The sequence below is a fragment of the Hyperoodon ampullatus genome, assembly GCF_949752795.1.
Source record: "Hyperoodon ampullatus genome assembly, chromosome: 6".
Taxonomy (NCBI): domain Eukaryota; kingdom Metazoa; phylum Chordata; class Mammalia; order Artiodactyla; family Ziphiidae; genus Hyperoodon; species Hyperoodon ampullatus.
Window position 1 is genome coordinate 25,565,913 of NC_136919.1, and position 23,562 is coordinate 25,589,474.

At 46.9% G+C, this 23,562-nt stretch overlaps 1 protein-coding gene across 1 annotated transcript in view; it reads left to right on the plus strand.

Annotated features, from left to right (window-relative positions):
- The window catches only part of GALNT12 (polypeptide N-acetylgalactosaminyltransferase 12), a 47,603-nt gene that overhangs the window by 12,566 nt on the left and 11,475 nt on the right, over positions 1-23,562 (plus strand). Inside the window, exons 2-6 of the mRNA XM_079707076.1 lie at positions 1,987-2,156; positions 6,778-6,967; positions 9,732-9,917; positions 12,931-13,048; positions 14,419-14,595. Of these exons, the coding sequence (XP_079563202.1) occupies positions 1,987-2,156; positions 6,778-6,967; positions 9,732-9,917; positions 12,931-13,048; positions 14,419-14,595 (841 nt within the window). The remainder of the gene's footprint in view (positions 1-1,986; positions 2,157-6,777; positions 6,968-9,731; positions 9,918-12,930; positions 13,049-14,418; positions 14,596-23,562) is intronic.

Here is a 23,562-nt window from a genome sequence, read left to right on the forward strand (position 1 = left end):
CTTATTGGTTCATAAGAGAATGGTGTGTCTTCCAACCATTGGAAGACACACCATTAATTTTGATGAAAGCTTATAGACTGGAGATATGATAGCACTAAGGAATTGCTAACTTTTAAAGTGTTACAATGATATTGTGTTCATTATGAAAAGAATCTTTATCTCTTAGATAAATATATTGAAATATTTATGGATGCTGTGGTATGCTGGGTTTTGCTTAAAAATAGTCTGGGATGGGGGGAGTGGGTGAAGACAAAGATGAATCAAGACCATGTGTTAAGGACCACTGAAGTTAGGTGAAGGGTTCACAGGACTTTCTTATACTGTTCTCTCTACTTTTTGCATGTTTGAAAATTTTCATAATAAAATAAAAGGAAAAAAAATGAAATAAGTTGTGTACACAAAAGGCTTTTCCTCTGCCCTTTGTGGGACTGGGTCCCTCATTATTCAGGCCTCATGCTAAATGTCACCTCCTGGAGGGGCCCTCCCTGATTACCTGTTCTGTGGTTGCCTCCGTTCCCCCTTCCTACCCCCCTCCGTAGTTGCTCTCTCTTTCATCCCCCTCCTTTTCTTCATAGCACCCTAACTTTCTGAAATTATTGATCTGTTTGCTTATTTGATTATTGTCTCCCTGATTGTAAGCTCTGGGAAGCAGGGGCTTTGCCTATCTGGCACATAGTAGGTGATCAGGAAATGATCGATGACTGACTGATACAGGGCCCACTGCTACAGTGCCTGGCACGTGGTAGATAGTCAATAGATGTTGGTTTCACCCCTCACCCTGCTTGGTTCTCCATCTCTTTGATCTTGCACTTAGCTTATCTGTAAGACCTTCCCTTACTGCCCCCAGAGGCTGGCCAGTCTTCAACATTTATCTTCTTCTCGCATTTCCACCCCATCCCTTGGTCTGGCCTTTAGCCAGGCCAGCCTTCAAACCATGGTCCTTCTGGTGTCCCTTGTGGGTTTCTGTTCCTCCCCTATCTTGCTGTCAGCCATGTCCTAATTTCCAGGCACTGCCTACTCCCTGGGATGACACTGGGAGTTTGTCATCCATTACTCTGAGGAGAGAATTCTGTGTCAACCTGGAACCTTCTGTGCAAAGTACAGAAAACCCTACCAAAGAAAGAGGGAGCTAAATGGTTCTTATCACTGTCAGCCAAGCCCTAACCCCAGAGAGATGGGTGGGCTCAGCGCCCCCCTCACCACGAGACTGCCACAGAATGGAACGGGAGGGTGGGTGGTGGCAGTGGTATGAGGGCTGGGGGGTAGTCAGTGTTCTCTGCAGAGCCCTTCCTGGAATGTTCATACATCCTAGCCATGGTTCCAGTTTATGCATTCAGTGCATCACCTTTGAAAGCATAGCCCCTGCTGGGATGCAGAGTAGGAAAGATGCTGGGAGAAGGTAGGGGGAGATTCAAGTGGTGGTGAGTTCTGGAGCACGGAGAGTGACACCTGCTGAAACGGAGACGTGGGCAAGGTGCTGTAGGAGCAAGGAAGGGCAAGCACCTGCCCCACACAGGTGTCCCCAGGCTTTTCCAGAGAAGGCGGGGTGAGTTCTTGAAAGAGGACAGAGAGCGTGCCAAGCAGGAAAGGGAGGAAAGGGCGCAGTCTGAGCAAAGGCCTCAGTGGGATTGGAAAGGCGTGGACAGATGGGAGAGCTGTTGGGCGGGGAAAGGTGACAGTCCCCCTCCCTTCTGATTCTGCTGAGTTTGCATGTTGCACAAATCTGAAAATTGCTTTAAAGCTTAAAAACAGCATCTGCAGTTCAAGCTCGTTAAGTATTTAAAACCTTTTAAAGAATCTGCTGGGTCTCCTAATGGAACACAGGGGACTCTGGAAGATCCCAGCAGCTATTTGCCATTCCCCAGGGGGAGGCCCCAGGACCGTGACCTACGTCCCCTTCATCACTCCATCCCCAGCACCAGCCTGGGCCTGGTACCTACAGTCAACAGTGGGGTCTTGATTCCTGAAGTTGTGTTGTGTTCGCAGGTGCAAAGAGAAGAAATACAATTACGATCAATTGCCCATGACATCTGTCATCATAACATTTTATAATGAAGCCTGGTCAACTCTCCTTCGGACAGTTTACAGCGTCCTCGAGACATCCCCAGACACCCTGCTAGAAGAAGTTATCCTTGTAGATGACTACAGCGATCGAGGTGAGCCCCTGACATGGGCTCTTGGAAGAGCCTGCCCTTCTGTGGCTGTGCCTGGGAGGCGAGAGTGTGACGTGGAACATATAGAACAGGCCTGGAAGGAAAGGCTTCCTGCACCCCTCTGTGCCTGGCCTCTCCCCTCAGGGAGTTCAGAGCCAGGTGGGGGGAGGCAAACGTGATGGCAGAGGGCTCTACCACACGTTGCTACGGGACTCACCCCGCCTGGGTGCTCAGGAGGGGATGGTTGACCTTAATCTTGAAGGCTGGGTTTGCAGACAGCAAAGGTGGATGGAGGCGTTTCAAGTGGAGGGCACAGAATATGGAAAGGCTTAGAGGTGCAGTGCTGTGTGGACTGTGTAGGATCTGCAAGTAGTTCAGGAAAGACGGAGGGCCAGCTGCTGCAGTGAGTAGCAAGAGAGGAGCGGGGGTGGGGTGGGGGGAGAGGGCTCAGGCCTTCGACCCGAGGCCGAGGAGTTGGGGCTTTGTCCTGAGGGCGGGGAGAGCCAAGGCAGAATTTCAAGCAGGAGACCAGTTTTGCCCTTTGGGGAATCCCTCTAGGCTGGAGTGTGGAGAATGGGGTACTAGGGAGCTCTGCAGGGAGGCCAGGGGGCTGTGGAGGTGGCCAGGTGGGAGATGGAAGCTTGGAGTCGGGTGGGAGGGCAGGGCAGGCGGGTGGGAGGAGGGATCCCTGGGAGGTGGCATCCACAGGCCCAGAAACTAGCTGAGGTGTGAGGCGGACCCTCGGGCTTCCGGCTTGGGTCTCCTGGTGAAGCGTGATGCGATCCCAGAGCTAGAAAAGCCATTTAGGGCAGGAGGGGCAGGTCTGGCAGGGGAAGGGGGGCATTTGGCCTTGAACATGTTGAGTTTGGGATGAGATCAAAAAGGGGCAGCCTAGACAGAACTGAAGCCAGGGAGAGACATTCCATTGAAAGGGTGGTTGTTGTCCCTACAGACCTAACCAGTGACCTGGGATCCAGCAATTCACATGCAGTCCAAGGCTGGCCCTTTATTATTCAGTGAACGTTTGCTGAATGTGTGCTAGGCTCTGGGGATTCCGTGGGAAACAAGACAAATCACTGCTCTCGTAAAACTCACATTCTAGAGAGGTGGGTGGAGATGGTCAATAAACATATAAAGAACATAACATAATATATGCATCACGTAGTACAACACAATATACCATAGCATACCATAATGGAACGTGATACTATACTATAGCACGAGTAGGAAGTGCTCTGAAAGAATACTGGGAACAGGAGAGTGTGTGGGGCTTGGGCACCAGGCCTACTCTAGCGGGTGGAGGTCAGGGAGGCCTTTTTGAGGAGGTAGCCTTTAAGCCAGAAGCTACAGAGGCAGCCCAGTGAAGGTCTGGGGAGAGGGGCTGGGCTAGAAGCAACAGGTGCAGAAGCTGGAACAGCAGCCATTCTCCAGGTCAGACCACCGGCTGGTGGAGGGTGACCTGGGGGATGAGGTTGCAGGCTGGTGGGGGGGCCAGATCAGGTGGGGCCTCGGAGGCCAATCTAAGGGTTTAGCTTAAATAGGAGCCTGTTGGGAGCCGCCTGAAGGCTATGGGGAGAGCTGGAACGTCGCTAGGTCTTGGGGACTCACTGTGCTGCCCTGTGGAGCAAGGCTGACGTTGGGGGCGGACATGGATGGAAGGGGGAGGGGCGTAGGGGCTGCCGTGGCCTTGCCTGGCTGGGGTTAGCCCTGTCCATCGAGCGGTAGTCAGCCAGCACATCTTTGGCCACTAGCTAACGTGAGGGCAGCTAAGCTTAAGTGAGGGGAAATGTCACGGCCCTGCGAGAGGGAGAGCTGTGGGCTTGGTTGCTAGAGCCTGTTTCAAACCAAATCACCACCCCTGGACCACCCATCAGGGTAGAGCCACTGCTTATTGGGCATCTGCTGCTTCAGGCTCTGAGACTGGTCTGTGATTTCAGAGCCTGGTGTATAGGTCCTAATTGGTGGGTGTGCCGGGCTGTTCTCACAGAGACTCAAAATAACAGTGATTTACATGAGATAAAAATTGATTTCTCGCTCACATCATAAATCTGGGGTAATAGTCTAGGGCAGGTGTGGCCCCTCCACGCTATTAGGGCCCAGGCTCCTCCTGCCCTAAGTCTCCTTCTTCTCGAGGATGGTGCACTGCCTCTGTCTGCATAGCCCAACGCTGGGTCTTCACCTCCTGCTCACTCCCGTCAGCAGAAGGGTTTCAAGGAGACTGGGAGCTACACCTGGAAGTTGCCCTCAGTCCCACTGAGTAGAACAGGGTCACCTGGCCACCCCTACCTGTGAGGGAGGCTAGGAACGTCGTCTCTATGGAGGGTGGCCATGTGCTCAGCTGAAAAGCATGGGGAGAGTGAGTCTTAGGGGACAGCTGGCATTCCCCATGGCAGCAGGCAAGCCAGACTGGGGGTTGAGGCCTAGTGTAGCCTACAGGGTGCTGAATTCTGGGGTCAGGGGTCTTAGGTGAGCTTTACCATAACCCTTCATGGCACCTTGGGCAAGTCACTTGTCTTCTGAGCCTTAGTTTCTAATCTGTAAATGGGTTTATCTACACTAATACCAGAGACTTGTGGTGAGGAATAAATGAGATCATGTGTAGGACAGAACCCCACGTAGCAGCCAGCTTATAGTAGGCATGCATCTCCATTTCCTTTCCTCCCAGGGTTGTTTTAAATATGTCTGTGTGGATGCTGGTTCTGCGTCACACCGCATAGCCTAGAATCCCAGCTCCAACACTTCGCAGCTGTATAGCCTTGAGCAAGGAGCTTAACCAGTTTCAACCTTGCCTTCCCGCCCTGTAAAATGGCATAATAGTAATTCTTACCTTTCAGGGTCATTGTTGAGGATTAAATGGGATGAAGGCGGTAGCTTGCTACGTCAGGGCCTGGCCCATTGCTGGCACTTGTTCAACGATAACTTCTGCTTTTATGAACTATTAAAAAAACTGCAAAGTGCCAAAAACGTTTCAGAAATGTATTCATTCAGAAGCAAATATCAGATTATTTTCTCTTTATGGGATCAAGCAGCTGCTCAGCAGACAGGAATACAGTATGAACCCCTTCCAGTACAGCTCAGTGCTCCCATAAATGTAAGGCCAAGACTGTGGGGGGCCAAGACTTCCCCTCCCCATTGTGGTAATTTGTAAAGCCAGCAGGATGCCCCTCTCAGCGTGTATTAGAGGTGAGGAGTCCTGCCCTGCCCCCTCCTCCCACCCTTCCTGCAGGGTCAGTCTGAGCAGATGAGGGATGTCAGCGCCTTCCAGGATGGGGGAAGACAGTTCAGGCAGACAGAAAACTGATGCAGACCAAACCCATCATGAGTGCTGGGTGGCTGCACCACAGTTTTCCTGTGTGTTCCCTGGGCACTGCTACTAATTAGCTTTGCTTGGGAAGTCACCTCCCTTATTCCTGCCATTAGCTTATATGCAGTTATATTTAGGGTTGAAAAAAAATCAACCAATGAATGTTTTGTGTTTCTTGTTTGAGTATCAAGAGTACTTAGGGAAACATTTCACAGACAACAAAGCAACTTAGAACATTTTACAAAGTTTTCCCTTCACTGATGATTGAGGGGGACTTTGAGATGAAGCCCATGTTGATGTGGGGAGATTCTCTCATTTTTATTTTACCTGACTGGTTCTCACCTGCCTCCACCTACCCATCGAGAGGCATGAATCGGGGCCTCTAGTCCCAGAGCCTGTGTGTGGAGTTGGGAGTCCTGGGGCCAGCTCTAGCTGTGGGCACGTCCTTTCAACTCTTAAGGACTCATTTCCTCTCTTACAAAATGGGATAATCATGTCCTCCTGACAAGTTTTGGATTTAACAAGGATGGGCAGCTGTAGAAGAAAGCTCTGGAGGCAGCGTTAAGCCTGTAGACTTGAGCCAGAGTCCCTGGGTTCACATCCTGACTCCTCAGCTCACTTGTCTGGGACCTCGGCACGTCACTTAGCCTCTCTGACATCAATGTTCTCATTCATAAAATGGGGACAGTAGTAGTACTTACCTCATAGGGTTGTTATAAGACTCATGTGAGTTATATGAATCACTTGGACCGTAATTAGCACAGTAGGCTTTCTCATGTTGGCTGCCATTATTATTAGTATTACTGTGTCAACTGAAACGTGCTTCTGAGAAAATTTGTGTTAACGTAATTGTATTATAAATAAAATTTATGTTAATATAATTCCATATAAATTAAAATTTTATGATGTATTGCATAATTAACATAAATGAACAAAGTTTATATTAACATGATTTTTTGGAAAAATCGTGGTTGGATGGTTCTTGTGCTTTTTATTTAAATGTTTACAAGTCAAGGTAATTTGGGGAGGTAATAGCTTTATTGAGATACATCCACATGACACATTCACTCATTTCAGGAGTACAGTTCAATGTGCATGTGTTTTGAGTGGGAGCGTTTGGTGGTTCTGGAATCCTCCACCCCAGCCTCCCTGGCCTTCAAGGGGCTTGCAGCCTTGGTTCCGGGTGCGGTGAGGACGTCCCTGGTGCAGAGCAAAGGAGGCTCGTGTCTACTTAGTCTTCTTTTGGGGACAGGGAGGCCCTGCAAGGACGCGGCTGGGGATGTGTGGCGGTGACCCTCGGTGTCCTGCTTGCCTCCCCAGAGCACCTGAAGGAACGCCTGGCCTCCGAGCTGGCCAGGCTGCCCAAGGTCCGCCTGATCCGCACCAACAAGAGGGAGGGCCTGGTGCGGGCACGGCTGCTGGGGGCTTCCGCGGCCAAGGGCGATGTGCTGACCTTCCTGGACTGCCACTGCGAGTGCCACGAAGGGTGGCTGGAGCCACTGCTGCAGAGGTGTGTGGACCATCGGTGGGGGGCGGGGGGAGGCGGGGCCCTGACCAAACTGGCATGAGAGGCAGGGGTGCTGGGCTCAGATGCTCCTGGGGCAAAGCCTCTGTCCCTGGACGTGGTAACAGTCCCTACCTCCTGGGGCTGTGGAGGCCGTTAAATGACTTAATACTCGGACAGTGCTTAGAACATGCCAGCATGTGGGAGGTCCTAGATGATTTATTACTGCTTATTATACACGTTTATTGTAGAAAACTTAATATGATCAACCAAGAAAAAAATATGGTCAATCACACAGAATTGCACTCCTGGAGGGTATACATTTTGGTGTATTTCCTTCAAGCTTGGCTGACTTATTCATTACATGCAGTACCTACAATACCTATGGCCCACCCATGAAACTTTAAGAGAACCCCCCCAAAAATTTATGTTAATTTCTTTTAAAATCAGAATGGAAAATGAATATCATAATAATGAATATATAATAATGAATCTAGCCTGGATTGTTTGTCTTTTTACCAATATAGTCATAAAATATTGTTTTAATATATTTTTTATAGTCATGAAAGTATAAATATGGCTGTGTCTTCAAGGATATTTCCCCTGCTGTCCCACAGTCTCTTACACTTAACCTCCCACCTGCCCCTGAGCCTACTTTTGTTCTCTTCTCTTCTCTCTCCCTTTCCATCCTACTGATTCTGCATCAGGAGCTGAGCTGGCAAGCCCAGAACTCCTCCAGGTGGGAGAGGAAAGTCTGGGGGGTCTCTGTTTGGTCCCCTCCCTGTGGAGTGGGTGAAGGACTGGAGGATCAGAGTCTGTGCATTTGGCAAACTGCTTTCCCTTGGCATCCAGTGCTTGGTTGTCAGGGTCTGTTTGGAAGAGCTAGGGAGCCCCTCGCCTCTGTTCCTGCATGAGACCGAGCTCTGCTCTGCCACTTCCTGCTGTCCCAGTCCTTTGCTGCCTCATTCTCCCCCTCAGCTCTGGTGAGCTTCACCCGCAGAAAGGACTCAGGGCTCCTCAGGCCAGTGATGGACTCTGAGATTACTTAGAACATAGTGACAGCTAGATGCTCACTCTGGAACCTGGACTAGTGAGTTCACCCTTCCCCCCTTCCCCCACTGTGCATACAGAGGGCTGCCTCTAGGCCCGTCTAAAGTCATGGTAGGGGCACTTTTCCCCTTCAACTGATTCATTAATGCCATCTAGAATTCCATGTCACTCCGTCCCACCCTTTGGAGAGAGCGAGGCAGCATTCCCCATAATCACGTCCTTGCTCCATACCTGGAGACAAAGGGATTCTCCCCTGGTTACCCTTTAGAAATAACTGGGGAACCTTAAAAACTCCTGGACTATTTGGATCTGAATCTCTGGGGTGGATCTTGGCCTTCTGGATGTTTCAGAAGCTCCCTGAAGACTTGAGGGTGCACCACAGTTGAGACACTGGAGCGTAGACTGTCCCTCAGGTGGTCCCAACCAGGCACGGTAGCCCCTTTCCCCCAGGGGCTTTTGGGGGTGGAAGATGTTTTTGGTTGTCACATCAACTGGGTAGTGCTCCTGGCATTTTATAAGCTGCTGTTGACATCTGGGACAGAACCATTCTTTGCTGTGTAGGGCTGGACTGCACGCTGCAGGATGTTTGGCATCCCTGGTCCCTGGCTCACAAGATGCCAGGAAACACTACCCAGTAACCACCGCTGCCGGGCCTGCACGTTCTCTAACCACGATTTAGAATTCTTTGCTCCAGTGCAGGCTCCCCCCGTTTTTCCCTTTCTTGTAAAAATTAGACTACCCATGGTTCCAACCAGCTGGACTGCAAGTCACAAGTTTATGATTTATAGGTCTCAAGTTTTAGAGAACTGCCCCCAAAATGTAACCCAGAGAAATCTAGTGTTCACACATGGTTCAGTCTCAGTTCATGTTTCCTGGTGTGCTGCCAAATGCAAAGAAACACAGTCTGGAAGCCTGCTGGGATGGCTGGGCTTGTAAGAATGATTGTGGAGAGAACTGCTGAAGACTACGCACAGGCTGATGCTCGCAAAAGGAAACTATCACATTTTCCACTATGTGTAACTTTTAATAATAAAAAAGGTTAAAAGAACAATATAGCAGTAGTTCCGGGTTCTCTGCCAGCCTTTTACATACATTCCCGTAGGGAGTCCACATTAACCTATGAGTAGGTGTATTTTTCCAGTGTAACCCCTGAGGCAACAGGCTCTAAGCGGTTAGGTGACAACGCTAATGTTACACAGCAAATAAGAGGCAGGATTAAAATTTATTTTCTAATTTATTTTCTAACTCCAAAGCAGACCCTTTGGTCTGGGCGCATCTCTATTCATAGGGAGATAATTATTTCTTGACTTGGAGATGTTTCATTTTAATTAAATGAAGAAATCTCTTGCGGTCTTGAGAAACTGAAAATGTGCTTTCCGTTTTAAAATTTGGCTTTAATTTTGACATCATGACTTTCATAGAGGGATTCAAATTTAACCAGAATATCCCTAGATGGAATCAGAATATTAAAGCTGTGGGACTTTTCATATCAGGGCCAGAGTCCTAGCTCCCTGCCTCCCCCACCACCCAGCAGCCCCCTTTTGCTCACCTGCCAGGGCTGACTTGGCTGTAGAGCCCCTGGAATAAGAGAAGCAGGCCTTTCTCAGACAGGTGTTCCTCCTTCTAGTGGAAGGCTAAGGAGAATTAATCCTCAGGTTTCCTAGTTGTCCTCCTGCTGCCTGTACACTGTGGAGCAACGGGCTGTTCTGACTGTTTTCAGGATCCATGAAAAGGACGTGGCAGTGGTGTGCCCTGTGATCGATGTGATCGACTGGAACACCTTCGAGTACCTGGGGAACGCTGGGGAGCCCCAGATTGGCGGTTTCGACTGGAGGCTGGGGTTCACGTGGCACGTGGTTCCCGAGAGTGAGAGGATCCGTATGCGGTCCCCCATTGATGTCATCAGGTCAGGGGTTGACTTCTCTGAGCGTGCCTTCTCTGAGCATGCATCTGGCCAACTTGTCAGTGAAGGCCCACAGGAGGGATGGTTAGCTGTTGCCTCTCCTTTCTTTTTCCAGAGTATTTGTTTACTTTTATTAAAAATCATTGCTGGGCTTCCCTGGTGGCGCAGTGATTGAGAGTCCGCCTGCCAATGCAGGGGACATGGGTTCATGCCCCGGTCCGGGAAGATCCCACATGCCACGGAGCAGCTAAGCCCGTGAGCCATGGCCACTGACCCTGCGCGTCCGGAGCCTGTGCTCCGCAACGGGAGAGGCCACAACTGTGAGAGGCCCGCGTACCGCAAAAAAAAAAAAAAAAGAAAAAGAAAAAATCATTGCTATATATGTGGATTTTATATTGGTGTATATATATATATATATTTTTAATTTATTTTAAAAATTGTGGTGAAATATGTATAACATAAAGTTTACCATTTTAACCATTTTTTAAACGCACAATTCACTAGCATCAGGCATATTCACAATATTGTAGAACCATCACCTCTACATATTTCCAGAACTTTTTCATCAACCTAAATAGAAACTCTATACCTGTTAAGCAATAATTCCCTTTCCTCTCCTCCTCCAGCCCCCAGTAACTTCTACTTTCCATCTCTATGGATTTCCCTATTTTATGTACATCATATAAGTAGAATCACACAATATTTATCCTTTTGTGTCTGGCTTCTTTTCCTTAACAAAGTATTTTCAAGGTCCTTCTAGAACTTCATTCCTTTTAATGGCTGAATAATATTCCATTGTGTATGCATCCACACTTTATTTATCCATCTGTCTGTTGATGGACACTTGGGTTATTTCCACTTTTTGGTTATTGTAAATAATGCTGCTATGAACAGCGGTACACTATTATCTGTTTGAGTGCCTGTTTTCAGTTCTCTGGGGTATATACCTAGGACTGGACTTGCTACGGTAATTCCATGGCTAATATTTTGAGGCCACACTGTCAGGCTCCTTCTGAGCTTCAGGGGATGAGTAGACCTGGGGGTACAGGGGCCAACTTTGGCCAGTGGGTGAGCCTGGGTCTGAGAAGAGAAGACTCAAGCGGTGCTGGGTTGCCCTCATTCTTGAGGTGTTGAAGTCATAGTCTGGCTTCTTCCTCTCCTTCCAAGTTTAGCACCAAGTGGGAGACAGATGTGGGAGTCAGGCCGGTGGAGGTTGGACTTCAGCTTTATCACTGGGGTATTGACCCAGAAGTGGTGTCGTAGATCTGCATCCATGTTTGGCAGCTGGCCTTCTGAATCCTTCCACCTGAGTCCAGACCTTGACATGACCCAGTGCTGGCTGGAGAGGAACAACTATGGAGACGGTGTTGAGAGACAGGGCTGGAGAGGTGAATGGGGCCAAGTCATATCCAGCCTTGAAGGCCAAGGAAAGGGGTTTGGACTTTACTGTGGGTGTTCAGAAGCCACTGAAGGGATTTGAGCTGGAAGTGACCTTATTTAGCCTGTTGCATTCTTTAAAGTCTGTGCTGGATACCACATGATGGGGAGTGGGGGCCTGGAGGGGGTGGAGCTGCAGGCAGGGGCACCACTGGGAGGCGTTGCAGTCCTCCAGCTCAGAGATGATGGTGCAGGAGAAGATGGAGGGGCATGGTGGACTCCAGAGACTTTGTGGTGGGAAAATTGGGAAGAACTGAATGGGAATGAGGGCAGGAGGACTCAAGGATGACATGTAGGCTTCTGTGGGAGCCCTGAGGGGGCACATCCTGCCCAACCCCTCATTTAACAGGTTTGGAAACTGAGACACCAAGTAGGAAGGATCGTATCAGGGGTCACATATGCAGCCTGTGATGCTGACACAAACTGCCCCCCCATACACACACACACACACGCACGCACACATCCACGCATGCACACACATGCTCAGGGACACTGTGGCCAGCTATCCTTGCCCTCCCGTAATATCCCTGGGCCTCAGATTTCTCACTTGTGAAACAGGTATGAGCATATCCACCCTACCTATTTCCTAGCCTTTAGGATGAACACACATGAAAATGCTTTGTAGCCTAGAACCTTCTCTTCCATAGTCTTGCTGTCCTGTTCTCATTGGCCCAGAGCTTGGAGTGCAGGAAAAGCCAATACTTTGTCAAGGCCCGGAAGCACTACTGGAGGATCTTAAAATTTTGAACTGTTAGGCTCTTCGTGTTATATATTTCCCCATTTTTAAATTTATTCCTCTGCATCTCTCTGCTGTGTTGACCCTATAGCTTTCTGTGGGGTAGGATGGAAGCCTTGGGCCGTTTCTGAAACCAGTGCTGTCTCCTAAATGAACCTGGCAGGGAGAAAACAGGGCTGGCTGAGGCAGCAGGCCAGAGCTGGCCGTGTGGGTCCTGCAGGGGAGGCCATTCCAGCAGGAGAGGCTCAAGCCCTTGGGGAGCTTTAAGATGCCAGAGTGGCCTCTACTGGCCCCTAAAGGACATCTGTGAGGGCTGTACTGTGACTGCATGAGCAAGGCCACCATACCCTTACTCCTGCCACCCTCTTAGAACCTGGTCTCTCTCTTCTCATCTCTCCTTGTTGTCTGTGCTCCTAGAAGCACAAGGGTTTCTCTCACCCTTAGGCCTTTGCTCATGCTCCTGTCTTCTCGGAGGACCATTCCATTCCTCTTCTTGGCTAACTTCCCTTTGTGCTGCAGACCGTGCCTCCTCTGAGAAACTTAGCCCTACCCGGCCCCCTCCACATCTCATGGCTCCTTCTGCGTTCCTGCTGGGCCCTAGGTTGGCCTTAGCCATCCCACACCTTGCTCTGTGCTTGCCTGGTGAGATGTCTGCGAGCTTCCCTAGGGCAGGGGCTATGGGGCACGTCTGTGCCTCCAGCCCAGTTCAGCACCAGGCCCAGAGCGTGAACTCAGGGTATGCTTATATGGATGAATGGACTCCAGGCTTGTGGTGAGAAGGGATTCAACTAACTGTGATGGTTTCCTGCTGCTTACCTTGAATTATGATTCACACACTTCTAGGTCTCCAACCATGGCTGGTGGGCTGTTTTCCGTGAGTAAGAAATATTTTGAATACCTGGGGTCTTATGATACAGGAATGGAAGTTTGGGGCGGAGAAAACCTCGAATTCTCCTTTCGAGTAAGTATTCCAGTCTTCTGTTTGGACTCATTCTTAACCTGTTCTCGTTCTCTCTGGGAAGGATGTATTTGCTAGGAGAGCCTGGTGGACTTTTCCTCCATATTGGCAGTTTATCCAGCGATCCTCAAAGATGACGGTGGCACACATATCCTATAATCACGCCTGTCTTCTTGTGTAAACTTTTAAAAAAATACACTTTTAATAGATTTGGGGCTGGAAAGGGTCTTGCAAGTCTCACCTAGTTCTTTCCTCTCACTCCATAAAGGGGAGGGACAGAGGCCAGAGGCAGGTAGTGACCGGCTGAAGGTCACTCAAACAGTGCATGGCAGAGACTAGACTAAAACACAGGTCCCTGCCTCCTGATCCCATGTTTTGGAGCCTTGATTTGCTTGACTGCTTGATAAAGTAGCCTCTTTATTCGGCACAGTGACTTTCAAGCTTTGACACATAGAAGAATTGTTAGGGAAACTTGTTAAAAATGCAGATTAACAGGGCTCTCTGGAAAGTCAGATTTGATAGATTTACGGTAGGGACTGGAATCTGCCTTTTGTGATGAGCCCATCTATTGATTCTGCTGTATGTGATCCACAGATGCCCCTTTGGGAAAGCCCAAGTATTTGGGTGGATTTTCTAGTTAATTGAATCTTACATTTTAAGTATCAAAACCTTATGTCGATGTTTGTGCTTTTAAATGGAAAATTTTAAACTTTACAAATATTTTATATGGTTTCCTGCTTTAAGAGTTAATAAACAAGGCTTTGACTCTCTACTAAGGACTCACACTGCCCCATTATAAGCACCAGATGCTATCCTTGGTCATACATCCAGGGGACAATGGGGTATTCACAGCCATTTGCCCCAGCATGAAAAGGCTCCAGATGACTCCACCTGCTGAGTTTTGGGGTGTGCTTTTAATGGTCTTTCTACCTCTTCCCCAGGTGTCAGGCTGCTCTGTCTGCCTCTAGAAGCTCTTCTTGTCCCCCTTCCAAACCTCTCTTCTTACTTGCTGCTTTTCTATCTTCTGTGGCTAGGAGACCAGGTAATCAGCCTGTGCTTTACATAATAAGTAAGTTCCCAGCGAGGTCCACTGTGGGTGCTCCTAGGAGTCAAGTGCATGAGCCTTAGTGCATGGACTTTGGGGTCTGGATTCCGATGGCTTAGTTGTCTTTGGGGCTGCTTTCTTGCTCTTTGACTGCATCCTGTGTCCTGAGTATGCTGGGGGAGTGGCCCCCTGCCCCATGGAGGGTGAGGCCTTGGCAGTGTTCACCATGACCTCCGTGTGTCCAGCCTCCTTGCTCTGGGCCTTGTGGACCTGCAACTGACTTCCCGCTCACTCCCCACCCCACACCTCCTCCCCGCTCTATGTACAGATCTGGCAGTGCGGGGGGACCCTGGAGACGCACCCGTGTTCGCACGTTGGCCACGTTTTCCCCAAGCAAGCTCCCTACTCCCGCAACAAGGCTCTGGCCAACAGTGTCCGTGCAGCTGAGGTGTGGATGGATGAATTTAAAGAGCTCTACTATCATCGCACCCCCCACGCCCGCTTGGTGAGTTCCCCGGCCTACCCACGCTCCATCTGGCTGCATCCGAACAGCAGCAGCTAATTCTGTCCTCCTACCATAGTAGATCTAGTTCCAGAAATAGAGAGGAAATTGGGTGCTCATGACACTTGTATGGGAAAACTTTATTCCTTCACTTACAATAACAACAGACAGTTGATTCTCACTATTCGCAGCAGTTAATGCTCCATACAGGCACTGCAATCACTGAATTTGGAACCAACTGTTGAGCCATTGCTCGTGGGGGAAGTACAGGGTTAGATTCCTGCAAACCTCTCGCAGGTGGACATTTTTGTCGATGATCAATACGTAACTTGGTTTCATGTGTGTTTCTGTTTAAATAATTTATTTAATATATACTGTTGATTGGTTACATTGAGCTCACGTCCAAGTGAAGCTCATACAATGCACCAATTTTCTCCCTCCAGCACATCATAGCCTTCTTGCACTAGGAACACTGGACAGCACATCAGCGCTACGCTTGGGGGCCATTTAAAACAGTGAAATCACCAACACAATGCAGAACAATCTGAAAACCATGACACTAAATAGACCATGAACAGGACACTTGCTTTCAGGACAAGAGCTGAGACGTGACCTCAGCTGGGAACGTGCACGTTGGGTGACTGTCATGTTTTAGAATGACTGAAAGCGTGAAGACACCACAAGTATTGATTTGGGGGTTACAAATACATTTTAGCAAAGAGCCCCACCGCCTCTGACACGCCACCTCTGCACACCCCAGGACAGGGTTCCCACTTACCTGTGTTCACATAACTAAGGGGCCACGTGGCAAGACAAGAAGCTCTGCCCCAAGACCTCTTTCCTGGCCACTTGATGAAACTCTCTTCTTGTGAATCCTTATAGCAGCCCTTCAGGGTAGCTCTGAAATTTTCATTTTATAGGTGAGAACACTGAAGCTCAGAGAGAGAGTGATTTAAGGAACTTGCCCAAGGGCTCGTAGCTGATGCGGGTGGAACTGGGTCCACCCCAGTGGATCTCTTTCTGCTCTGTGGAACCCTCGGGGCCCTCACCCTGACCTCCCCTTTGGTCTCTCTCTGCCTCTGGGCTCCAGGGTCATTGTTTCCTCTCTCTTGCCCAAGGCTGCAGGGTAGAAACATCTGCTTTTCCCTGTCACCCAGTCTGAAACCCACAGATCCCTCTTCCTCATGGTTCCCAAAGAGTAGTATGTTAGAAAGAGGGGCACTGCATGCACCTTTTGTCTGAATGACCAGTGGCCATGTGTTGAAATGGATATCTGGTTGAAGATGAGGGCATAGCGACTCTCATCAAAGAATGAACTTCTGGGAAATAAGGAGAAGTTTGAAATTTTATTCAAATGTTTTTCCTATCATTACCATTTTGTTAAATGTTTAACTTGTCAAATTTTAATAGTTTAGGCGGGCGGGGCTGGGAGCTGAGGATCGGGTATCGGCTTTCAGTCGGAGCGCAGGGAGAGGACTGGGGCTCGCGGCAGGAAGAGAGCCTGAAGGAGTTAGCGCACCACGGCTAGCCCGGAGGGAGTCCGGGGAAAGGGTCTGGAGATACCGGAGAGGCAAGAGACTTTTTTTTCCCTTTTGTTGCCTGGTGCGCGAGGAGAGGGCATTAAGAGGGCTGCTTGGGGAGGCGCTGGAGACAGGCGCGAGCCGCGGGTAAGGCGCGGACCTCGGAGACGGGCGTGGGACGCTGGGGCGGCTGCTGCTGCTGCCGCCGCCGGCCGCCGCCGCCGGCCGCCGCCGCCGCCGGCCGCCGCCGCCGCGGGGCCTGTGTGCGAGCGCGGGTCACTGTCCGCCCCGCCTTCCGGGGGGCCTGTGCACCCCGCCACTGCCGGGGTCCCGGGACCCGGGGACGGCTTTCCCAGGAGGGCGCACGAAGCGCCACGGGCTGCTGCAACGTCACGCCGGCCTCTGCCGCCGCAGGCCCGCCCCACACTGCGCGCCCCTCCCTCCCCTCTGCCTGAGTGAGCCAGAGCCCCCGAATCAGCGGCTCCTTTAAACCCGTCCTGTCTGAGCGAAGAACGGACGCCCTCCGGCGACCTACGCGCAGAGGCGGGGCCAGGTCCAAGGCTGAGACCCGGGAGTTGTGAGAGCAGAGACAGGGAAATCTCTCTGTGCAGCCTCGGAGGCAGCGGATTAAAGCTCCACAGTCCGTTTGATGTACCCTGCGTCTGTGGAGTGCATAAATAGACAGCGAACCATCCCAAATTGAGGAAGTGGACTTTGAGGACAAGATTTAAGACTTTCCCCCCTTTTTCCTCTTTTTACAACGAATTATCCCAGATTAAGGAGGTGGACTTAGCAAGATTTCAGACTTCTTGCCCTTTTCCTCTTTTTACAACGAATTATCCCAAATTGAGGAGGTGGACTTGGAGAGCAAGATTTTTGATTTTTCCCCCTGCTCTCTTTTTGCGAATGTGTATGTGTAATCTTCTGTGTAAGATTCTCTTTGTATAGCTTTGCTTCCACCATATGTCCCTGGGTTCTATCGGTCCGTGTTTTTTTTCAATAATTACTTTTTAATTTTAATAACGCTACTATATTTCATACTTTATTCTATTTTACTTTACCTGCTCTTTCTTTTTTTCCTACCTTCCCTTCCTCCCTCCCTCCCTCCGCTCCTCCTTTCCTTCTTTCTTTTTCTTTCCTCCCTCCCTCCCTCCCACCCTTCCTCTTTCCACTTTCTTTTTCTTTCCTTCCTCCCTCCCTCCCTCCGCTCCTCCTTTCCTTCTTTCTTTTTCTATCCTCCCTCCCTCCCTCCCACCCTTCCTCTTTCCACTTTCTTTTCCTTTCCTTCCTCCCTCCCTCCCTCCGCTCCTCCTTTCCTTCTTTCTTTTTCTTTCCTCCCTCCCTCCCACCCTTCTTCTTTCCACTTTCTTTTTCTTTCCTTCCTCCCTCCCTCCCTCCTGTCTTTCTTTCTTTCTTTCCTTCCTCCCTCCCTCCCTTCTTCCATTCACTCTTCCTTTTGCTTTCATTCTTCCCTCCCTCCCTCCTTTCTTTCCTTCTTTCTTTCCATCCTTCCTCCCTCCCTCCCTCCTTTCTTTCTTTCTTCCTTCCTTCCCTTCTTCCTTTCTTCCCCTCTCTCTTTCTTTCTTCTACTAATTCGTTCTTTCTACTTTTTCTCACTGTTATTCTGAGCCGGGTGGATGAAAGGCTCTTGGTGCTGCAGCCAGGAGTCAGTGCTGTGCCTCTGAAGTGGGAGAGCCAACTTCAGGACACGGGTCCACAAGAGACCTCCCAGCTCGACATAATATCAAGCAGCGAAAATCTCCCAGGGATCTCCATCTCAACACCAGCACCCAGCTTCAGTCAACGACCAGCAAGCTACAGTGCTGGTCACCCTATGCCAAGCAACTAGCAAGGCAGGAACACAACCCCACCCATTAGCAGAGAGGCTACCTAAAAACATAATAAGGCCACAGGCACCCCAAAACACACCACTGGACGTGGACCTGTCCACCAGAAAGGCAAGATCGAGCCTCGGCCACCAGAACACAGGCATTAGTCCCCCCCACCAGGAAGCCTACACAACCTACTGAAACAACCTTAGCCACGGGGGACAGACACCAAAAACAACGGGAACTACGAATCTGCAGCCTGCAAAAAGGAGACCCCAAACACAGTAACATAAGCAAAATCAGAAAGCAGAAAAACACACAGCAGGTGAAGGAGCAAGATAAAACCCTACCAGACCTAACAAATGAAGAGGTAATAGGCAGTATGCCTGAAAAAGAATTCAGAATAATGATAGTAAAGCTGATCCAAGATTCTATTTCCAAGATCCAAAATCTTGGAAATAGAATAGACAATATGCAAGAAACAGTTAACAAGGACCTAGAAGAATTAAAGATGAATCAAGCATCGATTAAAAACACAATAAATGAAATGAAAAATACTCTAGATGGGATCAGTAGCAGAATAACTGAGGCAGAAGAACGGATAAGTGAGGTGGAAGATAAAATAGTGGAAATAACTAATACAGAGCAAAATAAAGAAAAAAGAATGAAAAGAACAGAGGACAGTCTCAGAGACCTCTGGGACAACATTAAACGCACCAACATTCGAATTATAGGGGTTCCAGAAGAAGAAGAGAAAAAGAAAGGGACTGAGAAAATATTTGAAGAGATTATAGTTGAAAACTTCCCTAATATGGGAAAGGAAATAGTTAATCAAGTCCAGGAGGCACAGAGAGTCCCATACAGAATAAATCCAAGGAGAAATACGCCAAGACACATATTAATCAAACTGTCAAAAATTAAACACAAAGAAATCATATTAAAAGCAGCAAGGGAAAAACAACAAATAACACACAAGGGAATCCCCATCAGGTTAACAGCTGATCTCTCAGCAGAAACTCTACAAGCCAGAAGGGAGTGGCAGGACATAATTAAAGTGATGAAGGAGAGAAACCTGCAACCAAGATTACTCTACCCAGCAAGGATCTCATTCAGATTTGATGGAGAAATTAAAACGTTTACAGACAAGCAAAAGCTGAGAGAGTTCAGCACCACCAAACCAGCTTTACAACAAATGCTAAAGGAACTTCTCTAGGCAAGAAACACAACAGAAGGAATATACCTACAATAACGAACCCAAAGCAATTAAGGAAATGGGAATAGGAACATACATATCAATAATTACCTTAAATGTAAATGGACTAAATGCTCCCACCAAAAGACACAGAGTGGCTGAATGGATACAAAAACAAGACCCATATATATGCTGTCTACAAGAGACCCACTTCAGACCTAGAGACACATACATATTGAAAGTAAGGGGATGGAAAAAGATATTCCATGCAAATGGAAATCAAAAGAAAGCTGGAGTAGCAATTCTTATATCAGACAAAATAGACTTTAAAATAAAGACTATTAGAAGAGACAAAGAAGGACACTACATAACGATAAAGGGATCGATCCAAGAAGAAGACATAACAATTGTAAATATTTATGCACCCAACATAGGAGCACCTCAATACATAAGGCAAATACTAACAGCCATAAAAGGGGAAATCGACAGTAACACAATCATAGTAGGGGACTTTAACACCCCACTTTCACCAATGGACAGATCATCCAAAATGAAAATAAATAAGGAAACACAAGCTTTAAATGATACATTAAACAAGATGGACTTCGTTGATATTTATAGGACATTCCATCCAAAAACAACAGAATACACATTTTTCTCAAGTGCTCATGGAACATTCTCCAGGATAGATCATATCTTGGGTCACAAATCAAGCCTTGGTAAATTTAAGAAAATTGAAATTGTATCAAGTATCTTTTCCGACCACAATGCTATGAGACTAGACATCAATTACAGGAAAAGATCTGTAAAAAATACAAACACATGGAGGCTGAACAATACACTACTCAATAACGAAGTGATCACTGAAGAAATCAAAGAGGAAATTAAAAAATACCTAGAAACAAATGACAATGGAGACACGACGACCCAAAACCTATGGGATGCAGCAAAAGCAGTTCTAAGGGGGAAGTTTATAGCAATACAATCCCACCTTAAGAGACAGGAAACATTTCGAGTAAACAACCTGACCCTGCACCTAAAGCAATTAGAGAAAGAAGAACAAAAAACCCCCAAAGTTAGCAGAAGGAAAGAAATCATAAAGATCAGATCAGAAATAAATGAAAAAGAAATGAAGGAAACGATAGCAAAGATCAACCAAACTAATAGCTGGTTCTTTGAGAAGATAAACAAAATTGATAAACCATTAGCCAGACTCATCAAGAAAAGAAGGGAGAAGACTCAAATCAATAGAATTAGAAATGAAAAAGGAGAAGTAACAACTGACACTGCAGAAATACAAAAGATCATGAGAGATTACTATAAGCAACTCTATGCCAATAAAATGGACAACCTGGAAGAAATGGACAAATTCTTAGAAATGCACAACCTACCAAGACTGACTCAGGAAGAAATAGAAAATATGAATAGACCAATCACAAGCACTGAAATTGAAACTGTGATTAAAAATCTTCCAACAAACAAAAGCCCAGGACCAGATGGCTTCACAGGCGAATTCTATCAAACATTTAGAGAAGAGCTAACACCCATCCTTCTCAAACTCTTCCAAACAATATCAGAGGAAGGAACACTCCCAAACTCATTCTACGAGGCCACCATCACCTTGATACCAAAACCAGACAAGGATGTCACAAAGAAAGAAAACTACAGGCCAATATCACTGATGAACATAGATGCAAAAATCCTCAACAAAATACTAGCAAACAGAATCCAACAGCACATTAAAAGGATCATACACCATGATCAAGTGGGGTTTATTCCAGGAATGCAAGGATTCTTCAATATACGCAAATCAATCAATGTGATACACCATATTAACAAGTTGAAGGAGAAAAACCATATGATCATCTCAATAGATGCAGAGAAAGCTTTCGACAAAATTCAACACCCATTTATGATAAAAACTCTGCAGAAAGTAGGCATAGAGGGAACTTTCCTCAATATAATAAAGGCCATATATGACAAACCCACAGCCAACATTGTCCTCAATGGTGAAAAACTGAAACCATTTCCACTAAGATCAGGAACAAGACAAGGCTGCCCACTCTCACCACTCTTATTCAACCTAGTTTTGGAAGTTTTAGCCACAGCAATCAGAGAAGAAAAGGAAATAAAAGGAATCCAAATTGGAAAAGAAGAAGTAAAGCTGTCATTGTTTGCAGATGACATGATACTATACATAGAGAATCCTAAAGATGCTACCGAAAAACTACTAGAGCTAATCAATGAATTTGGTAAAGTAGCAGGATACAAAATTAACGTACAGAAATCTCTGGCATTCCTGTACACTAATGATGAAAAATCTGAAAATGAAATCAAGAAAACACTCCCATTTACCATTGCAACTAAAAGAATAAAATATCTAGGAATAAACCTACCTAAGGAGACAAAAGACCTGTATGCAGAAAATTATAAGACACTGATGAAAGAAATTAAAGATGATACAAATAGATGGAGAGATATACCATGCTCCTGGATTGGAAGAATCAATATAGTGAAAATGACTCTACTACCCAAAGCAATCTACAGATTCAATGCAATCCCTATCAAACTACCACTGGCATTTTTCACAGAAGTAGAACAAAAAATTTCACAATTTGTTTGGAAAAACAAAAGACCCCGAATAGCCAAAGCAATCTTGAGAACGAAAAACGGAGCTGGAGGAATCAGGCTCCCTGACTTCAGACTATACTACAGAGCTACAGTAATTAAGACAGTATGGTACTGGCATAAAAACAGAAAGATAGATCAGTGGATCAGGATAGAAAGCCCAGAGATAAACCCACGCACATATGGCCAACTTATCTTTGATAAAGGAGGCAGGAATGTACAGTGGAGAAAGGATAGCCTCTTCAATAAGTGGTGCTGGGAAAACTGGACAGGGACATGTAAAAGTTTGAGACTAGATCATTCCCTAACACCATACACAAAAATAAGCTCAAAATGGATTAAAGACCTAAATGTAAGGCCAGACACTATCAAACTCTTAGAGGAAAACATAGGTAGAACACTCTATGACATAAATCACAGCAAGATCCTTTTGGACCCACCTCCTGGAGAAATGGAACTAAAAACAAAGATAAACAAATGGGACCTAATGAAACTTCAAAGCTTTTGCACAGCAAAGGAAACCATAAACAAGACCAAAAGACAACCCTCAGAATGGGAGAAAATATTTGCAAATGAAGCAACTGACAAAGGATTAATCTCCAAAATTTATAAACAGCTCATGCAGCTCAATAGCAAAAAAACAAACAACCCAATCCAAAAATGGGCAGAAGACTTAAATAGGCATTTCTCCAAAGAAGATATACAGACTGCCAACAAACACATGAAAGAATGCTCAACATCATTAATCATTAGAAAAATGCAAATCAAAACTACAATGAGATATCATCTCACACCAGTCAGAATGGCCATCATCAAGAAATCTAGGAACAATAAATGCTGGAGAGGGTGTGGAGAAAAGGGAACACTCTTGCACTGCTGGTGGGAATGTGAATTGGTACAGCCACTATGGAGAACAGTATGGAGGTTCCTTAAAAAACTAAAAATAGAACTACCATATGACCCAGCAATCCCACTACTAGGCATATACCCTGAGAAAACCATAATTCAAAAAGAGACGTGTACCAAAATGTTCATTGCAGCTCTATTCACAATAGCCCGGAGCTGGAAACAACCTAAGTGTCCATCAACGGATGAATGGATAAGGAAGATGTGGCACATATATACAATGGAATATTACTCAGCCATAAAAAGAAACGAAACTGAGCTATTTGTAATGAGGTGGATAGACCTAGAGTCTGTCATACAGAGTGAAGTAAGTCAGAAAGAGAAAGACAAATACCGTATGCTAACACATATATATGGAATTAAAAAAAAAAATGTCAGGAAGAACCTAGGGGTAAAACGGGAATAAAGACACAGACCTACTTGAGAATGGACTAGAGGATATGGGGAGGGGGAAGGGTAAGCTGTGACAAAGCGAAAGAGAGGCAAGGACATATATACACTACGAAGCGTAAGGTAGATAGATAGTGGGAAGCAGCCGCAGAACACAGGGAGATCAGCTCGGTGCTTTGTGACCGCCTGGAAGGGTGGGATGGGGAGGGTGAGAGGGAGGGAGATGCATGAGGGAAGGGATGTGGGAACAGATATATATGTATGACTGATTCACTTTGTTATAAAGCAGAAACTAATAAAAAATTTTTTAAAAATAAATAAATAAATAAATAAACAAATGGGACCTAATGAAACTTCAAAGCTTTTGCACAGCAAAGGAAACCATAAATAAGACGAAAAGACAACCCTCAGAATGGGAGAAAATATTTGCAATTGAATCCATGGACAAAGGATTAATCTCCAAAATATATAAACAGCTCATGCAGCTCAATATTACAGAAACAAA